We start from the raw sequence: 25,590 nt of genomic DNA, 5'->3' as shown, positions 1-25,590 counted from the left end.
GGAACAGAATGGATTTAACAAACTTTTCAGAGTAAAACTTATGTACTTGTCACAGTTGAGAAATTCTGACTTTTTATCTGGCTACAATGAATATGCTCATGTCAGTAATGAAGTAACGTTGTTTGGTGTCTGTGGACCTCAGTTCCCAATTTTACTGAAACATTTTGAACACTAGGGGGTGCTGTTGCACTGGTATTGCCACACCCCGCCCCAAACTTTTGATTATGCTTTCTGCCAATAGGAGCATAATTCCACATAATAAAAATGGAAGGTCTCTTATGCAATACTGTAACTGAGAAATCTGCAAAACTGCAGTGAATGAATGAATAAACATAGCGAGAGACGTCCAGTGTAATGAGATGGGCCAGTGAAGAGCGCTTTAAGGCTCTTGAGTTTCTATTTGGGCTGCATGACTGCTGGATCACATCCAGATGATATTTATAGTGTGTGTGCGTTTGCAGTCCTTTCACACTGACTGCAGGAGAGGCGAGCCTAAGCCTCTTAGTAGCTTCCTCCCTCTTTCTCCCTCACTCCCCCCTCTCTTCTCTCTCTTAACTCTTGTTCCTGTCTGATTTTCTCTCTCTCTCTCTCTCTCTGTTTTTTTTCTCTTATACTCTGCCCTGTTCCCCCTCTGAACCTCTTTCCGTCCGATCTCCTTCCCCTCTGTCCATCTTCCTCTCTCTTTTACATTACATTATTTTTAGCAGACGCTTTTATCCAAAGCGATGTGCAAAAAAGTGCATATCAAGGTCATAAAACAGACAACAGAACAGGTCGGATCAGGTACAGTTGACATATGATTGGTTGTAAAGACATGAACATGGTAAGCATAGTACACAAGGTAGATAAGCCAAGTCTGTAACTACCATATCAAAACAACTACAACTTCAGGAAATACAGTACCGAGACAACTACAACTTCAGAAGTTGTCGATTAAAGGACTCCCTCTTGCTTACTCCCTTGCCCCCCCCCCTCCCCTTATTCCCCTCCCTGTTCCAATATCTTTCACATACTGTAGAAAATGTCTTCACTCTCTCTCCCTGCCTTTTTCTCTCTTTCTCTTTCCCTGTCCCCCTCTCTTGCTCTCTCCCTCTGCCCCCTCTCTACCCCTCTCTCTCCACTTTCTCTAGCTCTCTTTCTCCCTGTCCCCCTCTCTCACTGGCTCTCTCCTCCCTCTATCTCTCTGCTCTATCTCTCTCTCTCTCTCTCCTTCCTCTCTTTCTCTCTCTCTCCCTCCTTCTCTCCTCCCTGCCCTGCAATGTTAGCTCCCTCCCTCCCTCTATGTCCCTCCCTGCTCTGTAATGCTAGGTGCGGGCAGTAGAGCAGGCTCTGGGCTCATTGTTTTTTTGTTGTTTTTTTTTCTTCCCTTCCCTCCCTTTGGGTAGCTCTGCTCAGATTCCTACGCAGTGACTGTTACTGACACGCCCTCCCACAGAGCCCTGCACCAGACAGCCCCCCCCCCCCCCCCCCAGGCTCGCTCTGTTTCCTTTCCTCCAAGATCATTGATCTTTTAACAAACACGCCTGTATCTTTATGTGCAAGAACACAGTGTTTTATGTTTTTGAAACTATAGCCTTACACACCTTAACTTTGCCTCCCTCATGGAACCAGGCTGGTCTTGTTTATTTTTCCTGGCTAGCACACAGAGTGGGCGGGCAGAGGGTTCCCCGGCTGGCCTATGGGCTCAGGCTGGCGCACTGCCCTCTGGGATATATGGGCGGGGCTTATGCATCACAGTAACAGTGTGGGCGTGTTCTAGGCTCTTCCCTCCTCCCGCTTGCTCAGTGGTGCGTGTGAGAGGGAGAGAGCAGAGTTATACACCCTCAGAGAGGGGAATCGAGGTAACCAGCCAGACTGCACTCCGGGACTTGTACTGGATTTAACTGCGTGAGGAGGACGGACAGGCAGACAGACGCACGGACAGAGACGCTCACTCGCACACACACACACACACACACTGATGGTACGTACCCTCAGCCTTTTAGAAGCTTGCTCGGTGTTTCCTGTCACAGTCTGTGGTATTGTCTCATTGGCAGTTTTCTCCAGAAACGATTGAGGAAACTACAGCGGGAACCACCTTTACCCCTGTCACTATTTTGTGTAAATGTAAATGTCAGCTGTATCCGGAGGGTGACGAATCCAAGTCACCTTATTTGACCAAGACTGAGACTACTATAGTACGGAAAAAGTTTCAAAAAGCAGCTGTAAGTCAGGTCTAGACCATTTTTGCCTGAAGCAGAGGTGGATATGGTCAGTGAAAACCACTTAGCTCTTTCTTACTGGCTATAGTTCTCACTTGTTGTTATATTGTCATGTTATAGTCAAATACATTGTGAATTAACATGCAACTCTGCTGTAATGGTGAGGCTTGCATTGCTGTAACTCCCAGGCAACCATTTTGAGGGGTGTGTTATTGCAGGCCTTTTTGCAAATGGCATAATTGATGCTGTGCCCTTTTTTGTGACGGAACCTCAGTCACCACCCAGCATTGTGCCTCATTTTCAGCTGCTCTGAAGGAGAGAATGAGTCACTCACCATTTCAGTTTTTTTGCTTGTTGTTTTTTTTATTCTTTTATTCTTTATTCTTGTTGTTCATGTTATTCTTCTTTTGTTTGTATCAGTGTTTCAGAGTTGGCTGTCATTGGCACCATTGTGGTGGAAGTGCCTGGCAGATGCATTTCCTGTTTGAAGCGTGCACGCATGTAAACACTTGTACATAGTTACGGACACGTCGCTGAAAGGCGAAATGGCTGATTAGCTCATTTCTCTTTTAATAACATTGCTCCGATCTTTCATCGCCTCAGCTAAACTGGGTTCAGCTGCCCACAGTAAGGCTCCTGCCTTCCGCTGTGCTTCTCACTACTTTGTGAGAACTCTTCTCATTTAGGTATTCAAAAGTGAGAAAGTATAGTTTTCTATATACTATATATATATACCTCTATGATATATATCACTGATATACATAGTTTCAAATGACTATATATACAGTTACAGTTTAGTTTTTTTTGTGGTTCTTTTGTGCAGGGCAAATTATCTTTTTTATTTCCTTTTTTTTGTTAAAGGTAAATCAGCTTAAGCCAAGCCAAGTTATTTTCTAAATTCATACTTTGTGTGTTTGATGGCCACACCCATATTCCTTTTATACAGAGTGAATGCAAGCCACTCTCATTATTGATATTATCTGCATAGGCCAATATGCCTCCCTAAATGTTCTTTACATAGTGTGCTTTATCACTAACGGCCCTGTCCTGCTTCAGAGTGTCACATTCCAATGTGGCAGCTGGACTATGGGGAGCCGTGCAGCCAGCACTGCTGGTCACTGCAGGAGTAAAGTTTGGCTGTTTTGGAAGCGTGCGGCGCTAGCTACAGAGCGAGGGGCCGGGCCGTGCAGAAAGAGTGCCCGCAGACCGCCCGGGCTGTGGCTGAAGGGTGGGGCTGCTGGAGCAGCACTCTGAGTCATCAGCGTGTGAACGCGGAGCGAGGGCAGGGGAGCGCTGAAACGTGGCTTTTGCACACCGCTAATTGCCGTGCGAGAACAGGCTTTTCTGCTGTTTCAGAAACGGGAGGCCGGGTTCCGTGGCGCTGTTAAGCGGCTCGCTCTGCCGTGTGCGTCTCCGCTGACTGTCCGGACATTCCTGCCGCTGCGGAGTCCTGTTTCATTTTTTTTTGTTTTTTTAAAAAATGTTTCAGCTTCTCTCGCACGATGCAACGCCTCCTTCGGGCGCGGCTGAGGTTTCCCAACCAAAGCCATCTGCGCGCACTCAGATTTCTGAGTACGGAAGAGCGTTGTTGAGAACTGTCCCGTACGCGAGCGGTTGTTCTTCGCCGCCTGTCTCTGTAGGCTGCTTCCTGCACGCTTGTGTTTTCAGTCCGTGTTTCTCTGAAGCTGCGGAAGTTGGTGTCTGTTTCTTGGCAACCAGTAACTGCACACCCCCCCTCCCTGGGGTCTCCCCCGCGGCCAGCGATCTTGTTTCGGACAGAGCGGGGTGTACCGGGGGGGGGGGGGTGTCACGCTTTTTAGTTTGATACATGTGATGAACTTGCAGCGTGACTCTCAAGATGGCAGAGGGTGTTTTTGGTTGAGTAATCACAGTATGATTATGAAAATGTGCAAGCTGTTTTTTCTTGCATCTTTTGTGTATTTGTAGCCTGCTGTATGTCCTCACGCATGGAGTTACATTGATTCAGCCATTTTGTCGGTTTGAAGGGCTGAAAGCTCGCCAATTCCTTAAAGCACAGTGTGATGCCTGTCAACTGTAGTCTGGGGTGGGTTGGGCCTCACCTATGTCTGGTAGGTCAGGAGGTATGCATTCTGGGAATGCTAATACCTTCAGACACACACCAACACGCACACATTCACACACACACACACACACACACACACATACCACACATACACTCACACACACAAACACTCACACAAGAACACACACAAACACACAACCTCTTCATGCAGTACACAGCAGAATGTTCAGCATTAAAATGGTCTGATGAAGTACTTTTTGATCCTACTCGTAATAACTATCAGAGCGTAATTGTTTTTCGTATTTTGAGTGAGTATGTTACCCTGAGGGGGCAGTTCTCACCTTTGCCCTCTGTTTTCCAAAATGGCATCTGAGTTACCCAATCATGCATTCTGCCAGCAGACACATCCTGTCAGTTGCCAAATCACCAGCTCTGCTTGCAGTCACATGGTACTTGGGGTATCTCTGGTGAAGACTGTGGAATGCCAAACAGTCAATCTGTCAATCAGTCAATCAATGCTTGAATGGGCTGTGAGATGATGTTCAAAAACAGCGTTCATCATTCTTACTTTTTTAACAGGAGCACCATAACTGCAAGCTACTCATTCAAATGTTGATGTTCGTCAATAGAATTTCACACCACTGAGAACTGTTCTCTTTCATCATTTCTAAAATTAATTATTTACACTTTTTCCCTCTGGATAGTCTGGTTTCCGCCCACTTTCCACAGACATACAGGTTAGGTTAATTGGAGAGTCTAAAATGCCCGTAGGTATGAGTGTGTGAGTGAATGGTGTGTGTGCCCTGCAATTAATTGGTGACCTGTCCAGGGTGCATTCCTGCCTCTCACCCAGTGCATGCTGGGAACCCCCTGCGACCCTGACCAGGAATAAGCGGATTAGATAATGGATGGATGGTTGGATGGATTGAATACTTGCACATTAACAGAAAAGTAGTTGTCTGAATGAGTATTATCAATGGCTGAGGATAATGCAGAGCAATGGTTAGCAGTAAACATCATTGCGGCCACTTTATATTCAACACAGGTCAATTTGAGGACCCGGGCCTTTTCATGTTGGGTTTAAAGTTACGGCTTGGCACAAGATTCCTGCCTCCGTGCCCTGGCAATTAAAGCACGGGGATTGGCTGGTAGCTTCAGAAAATACCACTCGCAGCCAATAACAGATGGTTTTTGTCTTCAGGATTTTATGAGGAATGGAGTGCTACAGTTGGCAGTGGTCATATACACTTTGAGGCCTCCGACGGCCCCAGAGAGAGATACTTCCATGGGCCCTGTGGATCCAGCTGATATCAGCTGTGAACCTGGGTTATGGAGCTGGCTGTACACGTATAAATCACCGGCCCAGGATACTCGCTCATTACATATGGAAGTCATTTATTACATCGATCGGTGCATTCTGTCGGCGCAGTGTAATTGTAAACCACACGGATGTCGTATTCCGGCATCGATTCGTCCGTGTTTTTGTGTAGTGCCGTTTACTAACAAGTTGTCGAATACCATCGTTTTCAGACGCAGCCGGTTTAAGAACGGCAGATCTCAGAAGAAGGATCCAGATTTAACCCTTTAAGGTGTCCGATTACAAATATGTGATTGGAATGTTATTAACTGAACACTCTAATGCTGACGTAACAATCAATACTGGGAATTGAAAGTACTGGAACACTGACTTTCCAAGAAAACATTCAAAGAAACCTCCTTTCCAGAGTGTTAAATTACTTGGGACAGGTGTTGAGCAAGGCTGAAAAGGCTGAAAAGGTTGATTTTTGATTCAAAGACTAAAACTGTTCTTGCCTCCTGTATAATCTGGGGATGGTTATTCAAAAGCTTCAGAGCCCTGAAGCTAAAAGAAAAGAATGTTTTTGCACTGTTGCATTGCCCATGTGGTTAGCTGAAATAGTTATGAATGTACTTATCCTAAAACAAGTTGCTTTGAGTTATTTATTCAGTTTAAGTGAACTAGATTCAGTACTAGTTATAAAGAGTATCAAGTGGTGTTTCTCACTCGAGGAAGGCCCTTATGCCCTATGAGAAATTAACACAGAATTGTCAATAAAAAAAAATACAATTGGGAAACCCTAACCTCAGGGGCGGCACGGATGGTGCAGTGGGTAGCACTGCTGCCTCACAGCAAGGAGGTCCTGGGTTCGAATCCCCGTCGGCCGGGGCCTCTCTGTGCGGAGTTTGCATGTTCTCCCCGTGTCTGCGTGGGTTTCCTCCGGGTACTCCGGTTTCCTCCCACAGTCCAAAGACATGCAGGTTAGGCTGATTGGAGAGTCTAAATTGCCCGTGGGTATGAGTGTGTGAGTGAATGGTGTGTGTGCCCTGCGATGGACTGGCGACCTGTCCAGGGTGTATTCCTGCCTTTCGCCCAATGTATGCTGGGATAGGCTCCAGCCCCCTGCGACCCTGTTCAGGATAAGCGGGTTAAGGTAATGGATGGATGGATGGAAACCCTAACCTCAACTAATAGTTAGATTAAAACATGTAACAGTTCTCAAACATGTACAATTGAGGATTCATTTAAAAGGGTGGTTACAGGACCAGCTTCATGTTTTGACTGGTTTTACTGGTTTACTGAACGAGTGAACATAGCTGGTTTGGGAAGGAGGAGGAGCAGACCAATGAAATGTGGAGTTAGAAATATGTGAATTACCTTTCTGGTTGAGCCATCATTTGTTATTTTTTGGAACCATAGGTGTCATGTTATATATAATATATTTATTAGGGATGTGATGTTACCTCGTTAATAAGGAAATCTAATACGATTTTTAGATCATAAGCCCAGGGTTAATGTGTTACCCTGGATGTTTACCAAAAGAATCAAAGTCCATTGTGCAGCAGCACCTGTCCTGGTCATGAACTTGCAACCTTCTGGTTGCCATAATAGCCTTGGTCCTTGACCTATACTAACACAGTACTCCATGGGCATTACTGCACATCACACAACCCCATACCAGGGAATCAGCTAGCTGTGTTGGGTGTGGTGGAGAAGGGGCGATTCAGCTAGCTGTGTTGGGTCTTGTTTAGAAGGGGTGATTCAGATAGCTGCGTTGGGTCTTGTGTAGAAGGGGTGAATCAGCTAGCTGTGTTGGGTCTTGTGTAGAAGGGGTGAATCAGCTAGCTGTGTTGGGTCTTGTGTAGAAGAGGTGATTCAGATAGCTGCGTTGGGTCTTGTGTAGAAGGGGTGAATCAGCTAGCTGTGTTGGGTCTTGTGTAGAAGGGGTGATTCAGCTAGTTGTGTTGGGTCTTGTGTAGAAGGGGTGATTCAGCTAGCTGTGTTGGGTCTTGTGTAGAAGGGGTGATTCAGCTAGCTGTGTTGGGTCTTGTGTAGAAAGGGTGATTCAGCTAGTTGTGTTGGGTCTTGTGTAGAAGGGGTGATTCAGCTAGCTGTGTTGGGTCTTGTGTAGAAGGGGTGATTCAGCTAGCTGTGTTGGGTCTTGTGTAGAAGGGGTGATTCAGCTAGCTGTGTTGGGTCTTGTGTAGAAGGGGTGATTCAGATTGCTGTGTTGGGTCTTTTGTAGAAGGGGTGATTCAGATTGCTGTGTTGGGTCTTGTATAGAAGGGGTGATTCAGCTAGTTGTGTTGGGTCTTGTGTAGAAGGGGTGATTCAGCTAGCTGTGTTGGGTCTTGTGTAGAAGGGGTGATTCAGCTAGCTGTGTTGGGTCTTGTGTAGAAGGGGTGATTCAGCTAGTTGTGTTGGGTCTTGTGTAGAAGGGGTGATTCAGCTAGCTGTGTTAGGTCTTGTGTAGAAGGGGTGATTGATTCTCTTCTATCGCTGGCCATGATGGAAGCTTTCCTCGGGATCAGACAATCCATACAGTGATCTGGCAGCAGTCTGGCTGAATGTGTGTAATCTCTTTATTTAGGTTAGTGCTTCATCTGGGTATCTAATCTGATCGTAGACAACAGGCACTGTGCCACAGTGTCTCTTTGTGAATGAACTTGTAGAAGGGGTGATTCAGCTAGCTGTGTTGGGTCTTGTGTAGAAGGGGTGATTCAGCTAGCTGTGTTCGATCTTGTGTAGAAGGGGTGATTCAGTTAGCTGTGTTGGGTCTTGTGTAGAAGGGGTGAGTGATTCTCTTCTATCGCTGGCCATGATGGAAGCTTTCCTCGGGATCAGACAATCCATACAGTGATCTGGCAGCAGTCTGGCTGAATGTGTGTAATCTCTTTATTTAGGTTAGTGCTTCATCTGGGTATCTAATCTGATCGTAGACAACAGGAACTGTGCCACAGTGTCTCTTTGTGAATGAACTCTATGAGCTGCAGATGTGCTATGTGCCTTTGGGCCCTTTGACAAAGCTCTCTGGGTGACCCATGGCACAGGACAGTTGTGTGTAATGTTACCCGTTCCCTTTTTGCTGCTTAGAACCACCATTTTGGACCCATGACTCCAAAGCTTCAAGCACTTTTATTTATCTGACGTTGTTTGGCACCTCGTCCTTTTTTGAGTTCTGTGTCATATCCTATTCAGCCCAACATTGGCGAGTTGCATACTGTATGGAAATATTACTCCATATTGTAACAGGTGTTAGACTTCCCTCAGGTGTGTGTGTGGGGTCCAGGTTTGCATTGCGGCTCAGCTTTGAAATGCTGTATCAAAGTTACCGATTGCGTGGGAATAGGCCTGTCATTCTGCAGTTTAAAGGGCTAAAATACTCAGGACCATAGAAGTTCATGACAAGAAATTTCCACCAGTGTCTTACAGTGAATGAGCACAGATTATATTATGGACTAACCAGATTATCAGCTTGCACACTCCTTCTGTCCTCTGTCAACTACAGGAGTTTCTGGTTGCTAACAGGAATTTCTGGTGTGTCCAAATTGCTTGAGGTGCATTGTGCAACTCCTTAATTAATTAATATCGGAATATCAAGGGTAGAACTTTCAGTATTACAAAGCTGAGTATCTCCTGGATATACTCATACTTTATTTAGCTTTGAAGGTCCCATTGAGATACAATGGAGAGGTACAGTAGGACTGGCCTGCTACCTCCTACAAAACCAATAGGGACAATGAGGGTGAGGGAGTTCCACTCATTTGCCAAATTGAATCCATCCAGTAGCTGAAGATTCAGTATGTACCATTGGCAGTTTGGTTTGTACCAAGTTTAAAACAGGTTAGTTTAAAAAGATTTGTTCATTCAATTTGGAACAACACTATTTGGGATACAAGCCTGATTCAGGAGAATGACTCCTACTGTACCTACACCCAAATGAGCACTATTGGCATCTTATGTCTCTATTCTTCCCAATTCAAAGGAATATGGATGTAAGCAGGATGTTTGCTATGTGTATGTGCTTTTAAAGGCACTGACAGTCCGCACAGGAACAAGTGTCTTTCCATAATAAAAAATGTAGTCTCGAGAAAAATCTTGTCACTTCTTGGTCTTCATTCCCGTGGGGCTCATATTAACTGCAGTGTGGTATACAGCACGGGGAAATTGGGTTAAAATTTCCTTTTAGTAAGGGGTCATTCAGTGAAAAAGTGAATGTTATTTATACACTTTGTAAGCACTTTATTAGGTATTTATTCAACTTTTAGACTTAAGTCTTCTGCAGCTGTTGTCTGCTATCCACTTTCTGTGGATAGTGTAGATAGTGTAGTGTGGATTCTGTGTTCAGAGATTCTCTTCTGCATACCACTGTTGTAATGTGTGGCTATTTGCATTACTGGCCCCTTCCTATCAGCTATGACCAGTGTGGCCATTTTCCTCGGACCTCTTTCATTAAAAAACGCGTTCCTGCCTGCAGAAATGCTGCTCACTATTTTTAGTTTTTTACACCTATTCTTTGCAAAACTCTAGAAACTGTTGGGTGTGGAAAATCCCAGGAGATCAGCAGTTTCTGAGATACCCTGTCAGGCACCGACAATCATTCCACGGTCAAAATCACTGAGATCACATTTCTTCCCCCCATTCTGATGGTTCATGTGAACATTAACTGAAGCTCCTGACCTGTATCTTCATGATTTTATGCATTGCACTGCTGCCACATGATTGGTTATATAATCGCATTAATAAACATAAAGTGTTCAGTGAGTGTATATTCAATATACATCCAAAACAATTGGCTCATTGGATTTGTCATTCTAGAGATATTGACTATTAAAGGGGGGGGGGGGGGGGTCAACTTAACCATAACTTTTTTTTCTGAGCAGTATTATGAAAATCAGTTGATAGTCTGAACCAAGACAGAAAACTCTTGTTTTTCAAGTAATTCTTCATCTCCCTCAACCAAGCATTGTACAGTCCTGTATGTAACGTTTGTTCCCTTGTTGTTATCCACAATTCAAAAAGCATTTTTGGGGTCTGTTTACAGGCACACCACCTCCTCCATTCGCAGTTTTTGATCTGCTGCTCTTTATCGCTTTAAGATGGCCCTGACCTGCGTGTGAGTGCCCCCGTGACAGTGTTCTGTGGTTTTGGGCCGTTTTGGAAGTTCCAACTTAAGACAGTTGCCAGGCCTCAGCAAACATTGGGTGTGTCTAAAAATAATCCACAGCCTACCTCTTACGCTCCGACTTTGGTTTTATGTTTTTCAACTCTCATCCTCCATGTATAGGATCCCCATTGCTTTGTCAGCAGTGATTTGGCAACGCTTCAGTATTTGTGAGAATGAGACAATGGGCCCCTGTTGCAGTCCTGTTTTAGTGGCTCTTGGTATTGAAGAGGAACAGCGGGTCAGGTTAGATTGACCTGCTATGGGGCTTGCATGTTCTGGGCCTTGGGGGGTGGAGCCTTGTGAACCCCTGCCATTGCAGCACCTCAAAAACATTCATGGAAATACCAGCCCATGCAGCCTGTGAGAGATAAGGGAAGCCGGCATCAGCCAATGGTGCCGGCTGGGCGCAGCGTCTGTTGGCATGTTGCTAAGGCAGAACTGCGATGTAGTGTTTCAAAAGTCCACCTGTATGACTGCTGACGTGTTTGTGTAATGATTCAACCAATCGCACTCAATGCAAGCAAATGCTTTATGCCAAGACCTAGTTACCTCCCCGTGACTGAACTAACCAGTTAGGTGAGCTATAAACAGCTAGGTACAATGCAGTGAGGAAAAATGGATGAGTAAATAAAGAGATGGGCGATCGAAAGGGAGAGAGAGAATCGGAGAGCTCCACCCTGCCAAGCCTGGGGTTCACGTGAAGCAGCTGGCCCAGATAGGAACGCACACCAAATTACATGTTTGCAGAAGCCAAGAGCTCTTTGAAGTGAGGGCGAATCACATCTGCTACCGTTGATGGGATTCTGGGTAATATGTTTTTTGAATATGAAATGGTCATAATAATAAAAGTACAGAATCGTATCATGCAAAAAATAAAAAGATCCCTTAGAATCTATGTTTATAAGGTTAAAACAAATAAAATTAGTAATAAAAAGTTATTATATAACTGCATACAAGTACATGAATAATATGAATAATACAAAATGTTTAGGCTGTTTTGTATACAAGGAATAGTGGGGTTTCTTTGTTGTGTGTAGTATGTGAGGGCAATGATGGATGTTTATAATTTCATGATTTTAATCTTAAATTCAGTATGTGACGTAAGAAATGATGAAATGATTGAAATTATGAAAGAAATGGAAGCTGATAACACAATTGAGAAAAATCACTTAAGAGGGAGTGCTGTTGTGCTATTTAGCTGGCTAGCTAGCTCATCAGTCTTTGCATTTGTTCATAGAGTTGCCTAGCAATGCGAGACAGTTAAGGCTCCGTCGCTCGACTGAAATCTTGGAATGTTCATGAACATTCTAAGGTCGCCCAACATTGACTGTAGTTGTTGTTTAATTTAAAATATATTTAATTTATGAAGTATAAACCAATATCGCTCGTTGCTGTGACAGTCACCCGACAGAGTATGAACCAGCCTTTATAGTGGCTAATAGAATTTTGTAAACAGTGCGGATTGATCCCGAGTCATGATGAGGTCAGACTGATGTTGTACTGTGTATCGTAACTCATGGAATGCCTCTTGTCCAATCAAATTACTTAACCGGAACTAACTGTTATATAATTCTGATTATAAAACAATCTGAATGGTTCATAACAGTGATACATTTTCCACCACTAATGCTTGTTTACAGGTCTATTTCAAGTATCACTCCGCAGCGAAGCAGCCATTCGAGTCAAAGTGAGAAACCGTTAGATGCTAGCCTAATGTTGCCCAAAATTTGCAAGCAAGCAAGGACGCAAATCTACACACTGCCTCCGATTCAGAAACTATCCAAAACCCGTTTGCTCACTCATGGTGGCTTTCCGTAGTGAATTCGGGCTGAATAACACCTCTTAGCTGTGATAAAATTTCTATATACCACTGCCTGTTGTGAGTTATTGCTTAAATAAGCCATGGCATGAGTATGTATTCTGACTGTAGCAGTGATCCATGAGTGTGTGTTCTGACTGTAGCAGTGATCCATGAGTGTGTGTTCTGACTGTAGCAGTGATCCATGAGTGTGTGTTCTGACTGTAGCAGTGATTCATGAGTGTGTGTTCTGACTATGACAGTGATCATGAGTGTGTGCTCATTGTCTGATACCAATCGGTACAAATGTTTTCCGCCTTTGGGAATCTCATAGGAATTTATAGACGAATCTCCGCAGTTGGATTGAAAGAAAGGCCCAACCCAGGTCTGGGATTTAGAGAGCAGACAGAGATCTGAAGAAAACTTCTCACATTAGCAGTGCTGATATAGCATCGGGTTAACCTAGCGTTATCCATTATGAGCTGCAAGGCAAAAGCAGATCCAAGACCAGCACTCCTACTCTGAGGTACATTTTGAATTCTTCCCCTGGTCCTCATACCCCAAATTCTACCCCGTAGCGCCCCATTACCATCCAACCAGTAGTGGTACCAGAATTCCAATTATGGGTGGACCTGAGGGAGATTGTAATGTGGACCAAGGGAATGTCGTACTGATGAACCACACTACATTTAGTTGGCCAAGTGCCTATCAAGTCCATGGTTGTATCTGAAGGCTGTTGTACCATTCCTTGCCATTCAAATGCTGCAGGTTCGATTACCAGCTGGGGCTCTGCCATTGTGCCCTTGAGTAAAGTGCTTGATCCCGAATTGCTTCAATAAAAATATTCTGTTGTATAAATGCATTATGTGTCAGATTGTAATCTAATCAAATCGCTGGGATTAGATCGTCTGCTAAATGCTGCGATATGAGATGGCAGAATCCTTGGGAGGCAATCAGTAGTCACTTCAGATCACTGAAATTATGAGGTAAGGGAGGATAGTCTGGGGCAAAGGCATTTTAAGGGTTGTCTATAAATGGTGGCCAACCAACCAAGTGTTTAATTTGTCCATAGATTCAGTGCCTTCATTACATTACATTACATTAATGGCATTTGGCAGACGCTCTTATCCAGAGCGACGTACAACAAAGTGCACACCCATAACCAAGGATAAGTGGTGAAAGACCCTCGAGGGAAGTACAATTTCACTGCTACTTGTACAACAAAGATAAGGACCAGGGCCAAAATTATTGTTTATTTTTATTTTTATTTTTTTTAAACGAACAAATAAACAAACAAACAACAAAGCAAAAGTGACCAAACTTAACTATCCAACACTGCTTACCTAGCCAACTAAAAATACCGATACACAAAGTAAATCACAAAGACAACAATTAAGGTTCACAGGGAGGTAGGGCGGGACGGGGAGAGGTGCTGCATGAAGAGGTGTGTCTTCAGTTTGCGCTTGAAGGTGGGGAGAGATTCTACAGTTCTGACCTCAATGGGGAGTTCATTCCACCACCGTGGAGCCAGAACAGATACAGAACAGCCTTCAATGCCTTTAAATCTGGCTGGGGGGGGGGTTAAAAATATACCGGTGTCCTGTTCTCTTTGTCACCATCACTCCTGGGTGGTGACAGGTCTGCTACGTTACCTACCAATAAAAAGAATACCCGCAGACCAGCTGGGCTGGGAGAGAGGTACACTCATCCACACCCCAGCTATAATGGCGGGTTTGGGTGGGTCTCGGCCTTGTGTGAGCGGCGCTCAGTCTGGCTGTCTTCTGCCTGAGGGGTTTTCCATGTTGGTGTTTAACCCTTTAAGGTGTATGATGCACCTTAATAGGATACAAATATAAGACTAGAATGTTCTATTGCTGATGGAACAATCACTATTGGTAATTGAAATCTATGGACTTGGAAAAACATTCCAGAAAACCTTCAAAGGGGTATGACTGACACCGGAGGTGGCCAGGTCTGTGATGTGTATTAGTACGGATCAAGATTCTGTCAGCTTCCTGAAACACTCCATCTAGTGAACTCCACTGGTAAAACACCTGCAGCTTTTGGACAATTTTCTCATATAACTGTATGTTTTTTTGTTTTGTTTTGACTCCATCTAAAGAGTTGATCCAATTTTATTTGAATAGCTTCTTACAGAAAACCACCACAAAGATGCATTACACTGTAACATGAAGCATGTTCCATGTGTGTTTGACCCAGATCTGGTTTCTGTGGTTTGTTGAACTGTGTAGTTGTGCTGTAGACTTCGTCGAGATAGGCCAAAGTGGTGGCACCACTGTTTGGGAGGCACATGTTTGCTAGGCTTGTCGTGTTGAGTTCAAGACTGACGGATGTGGTTGCCAATCAGGAGAGAGGGTACGTATTGCAGGGGAGGAATGGAGCACTATTTTAGTCAAGCATGTCAAAGCAACACAGTAAATCTCAGGCTCCCTGACCCACCCACCACATAAATGAAGGCTGGTTTAGTAGTGTAATGGTTAGGGAACTGGACTTGATAATCTTTATTGAAAAAAGGTATCAAGCACCCAAATCACCCCTGAAAATAGTAATTGCCCCCTTAAACTCAGTAACTGGTTGTACCAACTTTAGCTGTAATAATCGCAGCCAAATCCTTCCCATAATTTTATATCAGACATGTCACATTGCTGTGGAATTTTAGCCCACTCTTATTTGCAGAACTGTTTTTATTCAATCAAATTATTAGGTTAATGAGCATGAACTGCTCATTTCAGGTCCTGCCAGGTACAGCACTGTATGGGGGCGACATGGCTCAGGCAGTAAGAGCAGTTGTCTGGCAGTCGGAGGGTTGTCGGTTCGATCCCCCGCCGGGGCTATGTCGAAGTGTTCCTGAGCAGGACACCTAACCCCCAAATGCTCCTGACGAGCTGGTCGGGGCCTTGCATGGCAGCCAATCGCCGTCGGTGTGTGTGTGAATGGGTGAATGGGTGAATGAGAAGCATCAATTGTACAGCGCTTTGGATAAAGGCGCTATATAAATGCCAACCAATTACCATTTATATGTGTCATCAAAACAATATGCCTCCGTTTCCTTCAACTGTAGACGGATAGATTAGAAATTGTGATGTTTCGTTAAATATTCAATTTATGGGATGCACTACTGTTTAGGATGAAGCAGTGATGTGAAGGTTTTTTGACGCGCGATCAGGTGGACAGTGTGATTATTAAAAGACCGCACTGAATGACTGCAGATTTACAGCTATTTCAGTCAGACGACTGAGCAATATTTACTGATGTTTACTGCCAGCAGGGCAAGCCTGGGGCCTAGTGGCTAAGGTATATGACTGGGACCCGGAAGCTTGGTGATTTAATCCCTGCTGTAGCCACGATAAGTTCCACACAGCTGTCGGTCCCTTTACCCCCACATCTCTCAAGGGGGGATTATCCCTTCCTTAGTCTAATCAAATGTAAGTAACTTTGGATAGAAGTGTCAGCTAAAATATAAATTATTATTATTTTATTAGCAAAGGCAGCAGCACAGCTAGCTGAGCAGCAGCATGGCAGAATGGGCTATGCTGTGAACGGGTACGGTTAGTTTAAATGGCCCTCCCATGGAAACGTAAGCGTCATGTGGCCTGGCGGAGCTTCGTGATTGGTCTGCCTGAACCAGCTCTGCAGGCTTTGCCTCATTGATATGTCACTGCAGCTGCCTGAGGAGGCCAGTTCTGTCAGCCTGGGACTCAGCTGTCTACATTCTTCTTCTTTTTTTTTACAATTCCGTGTATCATGAGCAGGCCTGAATCAAGCACAGTAAGCATTTCAAAACTTTAATTCTTTAGATGTCAGTGCCAGTATTCGGCAGAAAATGTTCCCATAACTGATGTGAAAGGGGACAAATACTGAATACTGGTGAAATTACTGTTTTGAATACTGGTGAAATTAGATGGGGGTTTTTTTTTATCAGTGTCCCAGGTGCTGATTCTGATGCTTCTTGTCTAGTTAATAGGTTGATTGAACTGCAGTGCCATTCTCCTGCTGCTAGCCAGTGAAGTAAAGATATGGGAGGTGGAGATCCATCACCTTTATTCAGCATTTTCGTCTTCTTTGACATGGCTCCTACTGTGTCCTGCAGAAAATCAGCTTGGTTGTCGTTTGTTATCACTGAAATTAAAACGTTTAAAGTGCTGCAGTTCACACTGTAGATGATCTGATGTTGTTGGGGAGACTAGAAAAGTTGCTAGGATTGTCTGCTTCTCTGGTCCGGTTCTCAACTGGTTCAGGAGCTACCGACAGGACGGGAACACTTTGATAGCTTTGTTTCTAAAAAAGTCAGTAGTTTCTCAGGGTTCAATCCTCGGTCCTGTTCTTTGTAATCTCTATATGCTTCCACTTGGGCATATGATATAAAAGTAATGTACAGTATCATTACTATGCAGATGATACCCAGCTCTATATATATCTCTATCCCCCCAGTGACATTGGTCCTGTGGACTCACTTGTTCAATAGTAAGGGCATAAAGGATTGGATGACCCATTATCTTCTACAGATAAACAAAGATAAAAAAATTAAGCTAAGAGGATGCTTAGTCTTTTAAATATACGGATCAAGCTAGGAATCCTGGTGTCATTGTGGTTGGCAAGCTTAATTTTAACAGCTACATCAATAGTGTCAGAAGATCAGCTGAAAAACACAAGTAAACATTAAAAAAGAGTTTTGTATCAAAACCGGACTTGCTTTTATTACCAGTAGGTTGGACTACAGTAATGGACTTTATTCTGGTCTTGCTGCAGCCAGAGTACTGGCTGGGACTCGGAAAAAAAAAACACATGGCTTCCTGTATTCTCAAGAACTGAAACTATGAACTGAAAAGATTTTAGTACTTACATTATTATTTTACTTGTGTATAAAGCATTGAATGTCCTGGCCTCGCACTGTATGTGTGACCTGGCTGAGAGGTATGTGCCCACCCTGTGTCTGTCTTCTGGGTAAAATCTAGATCTGCTGAAGCTGCTTTCTGCTATTATGCGCCAAAATGCTGGAATAGCATTCTGGATTACTTAAAACAGGCTCTAACTCCTGCTGTCTTTAAAAGTGGACTGAAAACGCTCCTGTTTTCCATGGATTAGTGTGTTTTCTGTGTGTTTTTTTTCTTCCCACATTGTTTTTTTCTCTTTGATTTTCTACATATGTAAATGCATTTCATGTAAAGCGCATTGGATTTCCATCTGCGTGAAATGTGCTCTACAAATAAACATGAACTTTAACTTGTATCTTTCTTTCAAGTGATATTTTTGGTTCCAAACTACTTTTTTATATAATATTTAATATTTATTAAGAATTATGAACAAGCACTTACATACTTCTTACAAAGACGGTTAGGTTTGTTTTTATTAAAAGTGCTTCTGGAAATTTGTTAAATTGAGGCTTCCTTACTGTACTGTTCATTTGGCACCTTACATCACTGCTGCCATAATTAGAACACAACGCCTTGTATAAAAGAACAAAGCCAACAAAAGCTGCTTTTTTGTTTGCTTGTTTTGGTTGCAGGGTATTGAAGCTATCACTAATGTTATCTTTCTGTTTTGCCTGCAGTCTCAACCCAAACCACCCACCTCCACTCCGGTGGCTCCAGTATCCACGGTGAAACCTGCTGAATTTGAGGTATGCACCGTCTTCTCAGACCTCTTCTCTCCAAACCTGGGCAAAATACCCCAACCCTAACCCCAACACAAACCTCAGCCCTAACCCAGTGCTCTTCCCTCCACAACTAAATACAGTACAGATTTGAAACCCTCCTAATTCTTCTGATGCTGGTCAAACTTGAAATTATTGCTGCAGATGCCTAGGAATCCTCAACCAAAATTTTCTGTGAACGTTGAGTAAATGTGTCCTTTAAAACTATCTGGAATCTGCAAGATTTTACCGGTGTATAAAGAGCTCCGGTAAACTGTAAACTGTTATGCTGTAAAGTTTACTACTTTCAGTCCCCCTGCTGTCTCCCTCCCTCTGCCTGATATTTGCCCACTCTCTGTCTGCCCTGACTTCACACTGACCCCTTCTGAGGTCATTTCCTGTTGGGTCCTCAGTATGCGCAGAGCTGCGCAGGGCTGCACAGGGTGCCCCGTCCAGCCTGTTACAGAAAGCCCTCGGGTAAGGAGCAGGCTCATGGGCTGCGCTGCACAAAAAGCAGGAAAACAAAACTCTGCTCTTCCTCTTGTTAGAGCTGGGAGTGTGGCCCCGCCCTGTGCTTGAAAAACATGCACAATGGAAAAGCACTTTAACCCTTTAAATGCTGTATCACTGTGAAGATTTTATGGTTTTTGGCTCTGTTATTTAATATAATGTATTTGTTCATTATTTGTTTACAGGGACAATGCACATGAATAACATTTCTGGAAATTAGCCATGTGTTGGCTTTGAATAAGTAATTTAAGGCATTCTCATGTCTGTCATGACTCCAGAAATATTTTTGTATGAGGGCATTAAAGGCATTAAGTGTTTCTAGGTATGAATAAAATAATATTGGTTGCCTTTCACACAAAAACTCATAAATGTGCAGTGAACAGCTGAGAGTGGTGGCGCAGAAGCACCCAGCTGTTGTTTCACTGTGCCAGGCGATGCAGAGCCAGGTGCAAGGTAGAGCGGTTCATGAATCTGTTCGTAAATAGGCATACTGTATATACGTGTGGTAAACTGCAAAATGTAAATGGCAGTATACAGGGAGTTCATAGGGTGTTGGGCTACTGTGTGTGGCCAGTAGGGCCTGTGTGCACTGTGGCAAAGTCTAGCATTGTGTGGAATTGTGCTGGAGGAATACCGTGCCAGTCTTCCATGGAAGAAAGAGTGTCAACTTGGGTTAGTTGATAAAGGAAGAACATTCCGTCTCCGACATTGTTTCAGAATATTCCATAAATGCTTGACTGGGCTCCGATCAGGACAACATCATTGTGCTGCTCCTTTCACTGCAAAAATTGACCTGTCTAAATAATATGTTAAGTCTGATTTTAGTCTTGTAATCAGACTTAACATTTTATTTAGTAGTTCTTCTTTAGTCTTGGTCAGGGCCTGCTGAAGTGGGGGTGCCTGTGGTGGTAGGTGGTAAAATATTAGCTTGTTTTAAGTTACTGTTCACTTGACAAGTGAAATTTTCTTACCACATTGGCAAATCTTGAAATGAGTCTGTTGTACCTCATTGGCAATATTTTTTGTCTTATTTAGCAAAAAAGTCCAATTAAATAAGCTTTTAAGCCTCAATATAAGACCATTATGTATGGTTTGGTTTCTGCAGTGTGGACTAGTCAGGGACTATGCTTTGTGGATAGGGGCTTTGTCATCTCCTCTGCAGGAAAAAAATATTTTAATGTGAGGAACCACCAGTTGGATCACTGTTTCGTTTTTCCATATTTTGCCTTGGGTGGAATTTGGGTTAGATAGAGTGAAGAAGCTCATATAAACACATTCAGGAAAAACCTAAATCCCCCTGCCCCCACCCCTTTATGACCTAAACTTTGACAGGCTATTGTGGACAGGCGGAATGTTCCAGCAGGGTGTGATCTGTTGAAGCTTCCATGATTTTCACCCATATGTGACCACAAAGCAAAGTCTCTGAAAGCTGTCAGTAATGAAAATATCAGTGTCACGAGACTAAGGTATTATTCATTGATGACCAACTGTAAAAAAAAACTAATTTGTCTGGATTTTCAAATGTGCATGGGTTTTGTCTCGCAGTGTTTTAAAACCCTCTACCAAAACCCCGCTGGCCAATCAAACTATCGCTTTCTCTGGGGAATGATGTCATCAGGGTTCCATGTCCACTGCCCTGTGAGCTGTGTTTTGCACTCTGACGTCGATCGCAGGAAATGCAAAAGCAGCAGGACACGCCCGACCATTATGCTGAAACACACTGTGTTCTTCCAAGTCAGTGTCAGTCGCCTATGAGTCAGTCAGTGGTCAGTATCGCGTATGGAGAGTTCTCCTCTTGTGAGTGAGGATTCGTCTGCACTGTTGTGCTAACAGAAAGCAAGGCTTCAAAGGAAAGGCATGTCCTCCCCCTCTGGGGAACAGAAAAGCCAGGACCATGTCTAGTGCATGTCGCTGCAGCCTGCTTCTGGGGGATTTATGTGTTTATGGGGTGTGCCCCAAGGTGAACTTTGCTATGCAGCGTCTCATTTTGGGTGTGTCTGGCAGCATAAGATTATGAGAAATGCTGCCACCTACACCTGCTTTAAGCTTTTCCAAAAAGGGCCAATTGTTTGGTGCAGGTTTTTGATTTAGCGCTACACTTCATTACACTCATTGCCTAATTACGGTCATAAATCAATACCTTAATAATTAATATCAAGGGTCATAGCGCTGGGTAAGAACAAAAACCTACATCCACACCAGCGCTCTTCAGATGAGACCTGCTTCAAAGGCTCTCATACAAATAGGGAAACAACTGTCATTTTGCAGGGAGTTTGAATTTGGGCGTCCATGCCTCAGGTCTGGGTTGCTGCTCATCTTGAGAAATAAAGTTAGAGTCTTCACTCACACACTGGTGCCTGAAATTTCAAAATGCAGGCCTTTAATTTTTAGGTAGACCAATCTAGCCTTGCTGAATTATCGTAGTGTAGGAAGTAGTGGTATTGAATGCTGAATCATTGTGGTATAGGAAGTAGTTTATTGAATGCTGAATTATCATGGTGTAGGAAGTAGTGGTATTGAATGCTGAATTATCGTAGTGTAGGGAGGAGTGGAATTGAATGTTGAATCATTGCGGTATAGGAAGTAGTGGTACTGAATGTTGAATCATTGCGGTATAGGAAGTAGTTTATTGAATGCTGAATTATCATGGTGTAGGGAGAAGTGGTATTGAATGCATAATTATCGTGGTGTCGGAACTAGTGGTATTGAATGCTGAATTATCATGGTGTAGGAACTAGTGGTATTGAATGCTGAATTATCGTAGTGTAGGGAGGAGTGGTATTGAATGCTGAATTATCATGGTGTAGGGAGGAGTGGTATTGAATGCTGAATTATCATGGTGTAGGGAGGAGTGGTATTGAATGCTGAATTATCATGGTGTAGGAGACACACTCACTAACTTTATAAAATGCAGATCCTGTGAATCTTAGAATGCGGTCTGTCACTGGCCTTTGGATCGCCATGGTGATGGTACATTGTGTTAATTGCTGCCAACGGTTGCATATTTGTCAGGCACCAGTAGGGGTCCATAGGAACAGAACAGAAAAAAAGTGTCTGTGTGTGTACCAGACCTGCGTCAAAACGTTTTTTTAAATAATGCAGTCACCAGTAAAAATTCCAGGATATTATTAAAGGATCTGGCATTCAGATCATTCTTACTTAATGTACTTATCAGACTTTGAATAAATAAATTCATAGTTTCCAAATCCAAATTATTTTTTCATGTGAAGTAAGTTCTTGTTTGTAAGATTTAATTGGAAATTCTCAGGGATGTGTATGAGTATTTTCATTTTCCCAGAATCACAACCATCACAGTGTTATAACGCCTATTTATAGAACCGATAGGGCAATTCTCATAATCTAATTGGTAGCATTGGTATAGTAACTGTATACCATGGCAATGCTTCTTAACAGTTGTCTATTTGATGCTTCTTCATAGTTCAACTATCAGTCCTCAGCTAAGCAGTCATTCAAGCCAAAATAACAAACCAATGTAGCCAAATTAATCACCTTGCAACAATTTAGAGTAACGTATCCCGGCCTGATAAGCATATACACTCAGTGAGCACTTTATTAGGTCTTTATTAGACTTATGTTTTTGGACTTATTGGTCTTCCTCTGCTGTGTTTTCAGAGATGTTCATCTGCATACCACTGTGTGGTTATTTGTGTTACTGTCACCTTCCTGTCAGCTTTGACCAGTCTGGCCATTCTCCTCTGACATCTCTCATTATCAATGTGTTTCTATTTGCAGAACTGCTGCTCAGTGGATGTTCTGTGTTTTTAGCATGAAAGTGCTAAAGTGTTGTGCATAAAAATCCCAGGAAATCAGCCGTTTCTGAGATACTCAAACCACCCTGTCTGACACCAACAATCATTCCACATTCAAAGTCACTTAGATCAAATTTACCCATTCTGGCATTTGGTCTGAACAACTGCTGAACCGCTTGACCACATCTACATGTTTTTATGCATTTAGTTGCTGCCACATGATGGGCCGATTAAATATTTGCATTAACAAGCTGGTGTACAGGTCTACCTAATATATTCCTCACTGAGTGTATACAAAACTGGGCATAGTATTCCTTTTGATGTGAGTGTGATAATGTTACTGTCACCCCCTCAAATGCCAGTGCAGTGTGCTTTAGTCTCCTTGCAAAACTAATGTGAGACCATGCAAGACATGACTGGCCCATCTTGATTATAATGTTGCTGAACAAATACTATGTAGTCCACATCAAAGTGACAGTTAACAAATAAATAAATGTCCCGTTTACATTTCAACGTGTTGTAAGCTGGTTGAGTAGATCAGAACTGTGGACTCAAGATTCAACATGTTTTATGTGTTGAATCTGTCAGCAGATGTTCAAAAACAGGTAGTTCACGCTGAAGAAAATAGCTTTTCATATCAGCAGCTGCTGAAGCAAAAAAAAAAAAAAAAAACTATTTGTATCTGTGCCTATGTTCAGATGGAAACCTGGGAGTGGTGTGGCTTGTGCTGGAAGATATGTAAATAAAAGGACGATATAAGTGTTCGTGCTCAGTGGTTCAAATAATAGTGGTGTTTTGGCTCATCTCCATTTCACAGTGACAGTTATGGGGATATGTTAACAGGGATACTTCCCCTAATGAATATTCCAGCTAAGACCAGTTGGGATTCTAAACTAGTTTAAGTCTGTATATACTGTGTTTTTTTTAATACTTATATCATATCAGTTTTCACAAAATGATTCACAGTGTATTAAACTATTATTTGCACTGTAGTGCTGAAATGCGGACTGAATATTGAACATTGTGTGCATATGCTTGTGTACCATTGTAATAACATAAAAAAATATGACCCTCGCCGTTGTTGCTGTAAATAACTTCCAGTGCAGTCATAGGAGATGGCATTATGGCTGTGATGGGGGGTGATTGAAATGTGCACGCGCCTTTGTGCTTACAGAAAGCTGCTGCTAAACCAGCTGCAAAAACGGCCGCAGCTAAAGCAGCTCCCGCAGCTCCCGCAGCTAAAGCAGCTCCCGCAGCTAAAGCAGCTTCCGCAGCCAGCGCAGCTCCTGCAGCTAAAGCAGCCAGCGCAGCTGTGAAGGACACAGCAGGGGCTGCAGCACAGAAGGGAAGCCCCAAGGTAGACCGCCCACGCGCTGGAGCTCTGCGCTGGAGCTCTTCACTGACGGCCTTATCTTCTGATAACCCACGCTTGGCCGGTGGTCCTTTCTTTGAAACGCCTTTCCCTTCTGACCTCTTACCTCCGACCTCTGACCTCAGACATCCTGCAGAAATCCCCTCCTGCTTGTTTGGTTTACATTCAGACCTGTGATGAATCCTTCACGTTCCTACCACTCAATGAAAATTCAATTACAGGACCACAAGCAATTGCATCGCAAAATAAATAAAATTGCATTGAAGATCCTTGCTCATATATCCCACTCATCTTCCTTCTGCAGGGTGATGTGATATCGAGGTGTTTCTCTTATCCATCCTAATGCTTTCTTTGCCTCCACTTTTCTTTTTCTCTCAGTCCAGTTTAGCTGTCTCAGTAGCAAAGAAGGTGTGACAATTCAGCAGTTATTTTGTGTTGGTACCTTTTTTTTTTGTTGTGTAACGCAATTTTGTCTTGTGAAAAATGGTTCACTCTTTTGGGCGTGTAGAGATTTGAGGCAGTGAACAAAGACACCATCGCAATATGCTATATGAGCAGAATATAAAAATTAGCATCTAGTTAAGTTAGGATGTGTCATTCGTTCATTCCTTATTTAATATCTGCTATGATGGTAAAAAAAAAGAAGAAAAAACTGGCTTTTTCATTTTTCTGTTTCTTTCTCAAAGAAAGTAAAACCTGGTGTTTTTATTTTTATATTGTGGTGGGTGATCTGGTAACCAGAAAACAATGACTGTGCCTGTTTTTGATGTACTGGCCACAATATGTTCGAGTGTTCGAGCTTTTGCACTGTGTAACATAGAGCTTAGGCAAGAGCTCATATAACATATAAACACATTGAGAATGTGAGCCATATTAATGAGAAAACATGCAGAATATGCCGAGTCATCATTCTAAGAAGATTTATCTGTGGCCACATACAACGCACACTGAGGTGCCCTTCTTATCAAACAGTCACGGGAACCATATTAAGGGGAGGCATGACAGGTGCAAATGGCAATTTTGGCAGATTACAGTGGGCTTAATAAGACTGAAGAAAGTGTTTTTTCTTTTTTTTTAAGTAATCACATTTTTTTCTGAAAAACATGGGTGTCAAAATTATTGGCACCCCTAAGCACTATTGTAAACAAAATTAAGTGAAATTAGCAATACAATTTTACCTATTTAGTTACTCTCAGTCTGAAGGAACTATATTTTATCATTCCATCACTTCCGGTAAAAAGAATTATGTAAAGCGCATGCAAAATCCCTTTGTCTTTCATCAGCAGGGATAAAGCCAAAGAACTGACGATTGAATGTGCTGCGATGGGCACTATTTCAGAAGTATCAGGAGGTTTTGGCAGAAGGTCTGGTTGTCTCTGCTAGGAAGCTGCAATCAATCAGATTGTCCAGCCGGACAATAACTGCAAACCTACATCAAAATCCAGTGAAAGTGAAAGCATTCAAAAGATACAAAATAACAAAGGCAAATGGATACACGCCGATTCACAGTAATCTCACTTAAGACGAAGCGGAATATTTGGTACACCTGGAAGGTTTGTTCAGTCTCAGTGTGTCCACACGCGTTGCTGGCCCTGGGGATGCAGTCTCAGTGTGTCCACACACGTTGCTGGCCCTGGGGATGCAGTCTCAGTGTGTCCACACGCGTTGCTGGCCCAGGGGATGGCCGTGGCCTTTCCTTGCTGAAGTGATTGTGGAGGATCTCAGGTGTGAGCTAGCAGCGGTCCTTTCCAGTATGCAGCGCCATGTCATCTGGTCTG

At 43.2% G+C, this 25,590-nt stretch overlaps 1 protein-coding gene across 23 annotated transcripts in view; it reads left to right on the top strand.

The window, feature by feature from the left end:
* cast (calpastatin) overlaps positions 1 to 25,590 on the top strand; it is a 79,210-nt gene that overhangs the window by 25,561 nt on the left and 28,059 nt on the right. For 13 of the 23 annotated variants that reach the window (XM_061262820.1, XM_061262825.1, XM_061262824.1 and 10 more), the window contains 2 exons: positions 18,080 to 18,148; positions 23,615 to 23,797. In XM_061262820.1, coding sequence (XP_061118804.1) covers positions 18,080 to 18,148; positions 23,615 to 23,797 — 252 coding nt within the window. Of the gene's footprint in view, positions 1 to 1,803; positions 1,964 to 18,079; positions 18,149 to 23,614; positions 23,798 to 25,590 lie in introns of those variants that run through there. The other 10 variants (XM_061262827.1, XM_061262838.1, XM_061262836.1 and 7 more) reach the window with 4 other exon arrangements.

The sequence above is a fragment of the Conger conger genome, chromosome 12 (genome assembly GCF_963514075.1).
Source record: "Conger conger chromosome 12, fConCon1.1, whole genome shotgun sequence".
Taxonomy (NCBI): Eukaryota; Metazoa; Chordata; class Actinopteri; order Anguilliformes; family Congridae; genus Conger; species Conger conger.
This window is presented reverse-complemented; position numbering and strand designations above follow the sequence as displayed.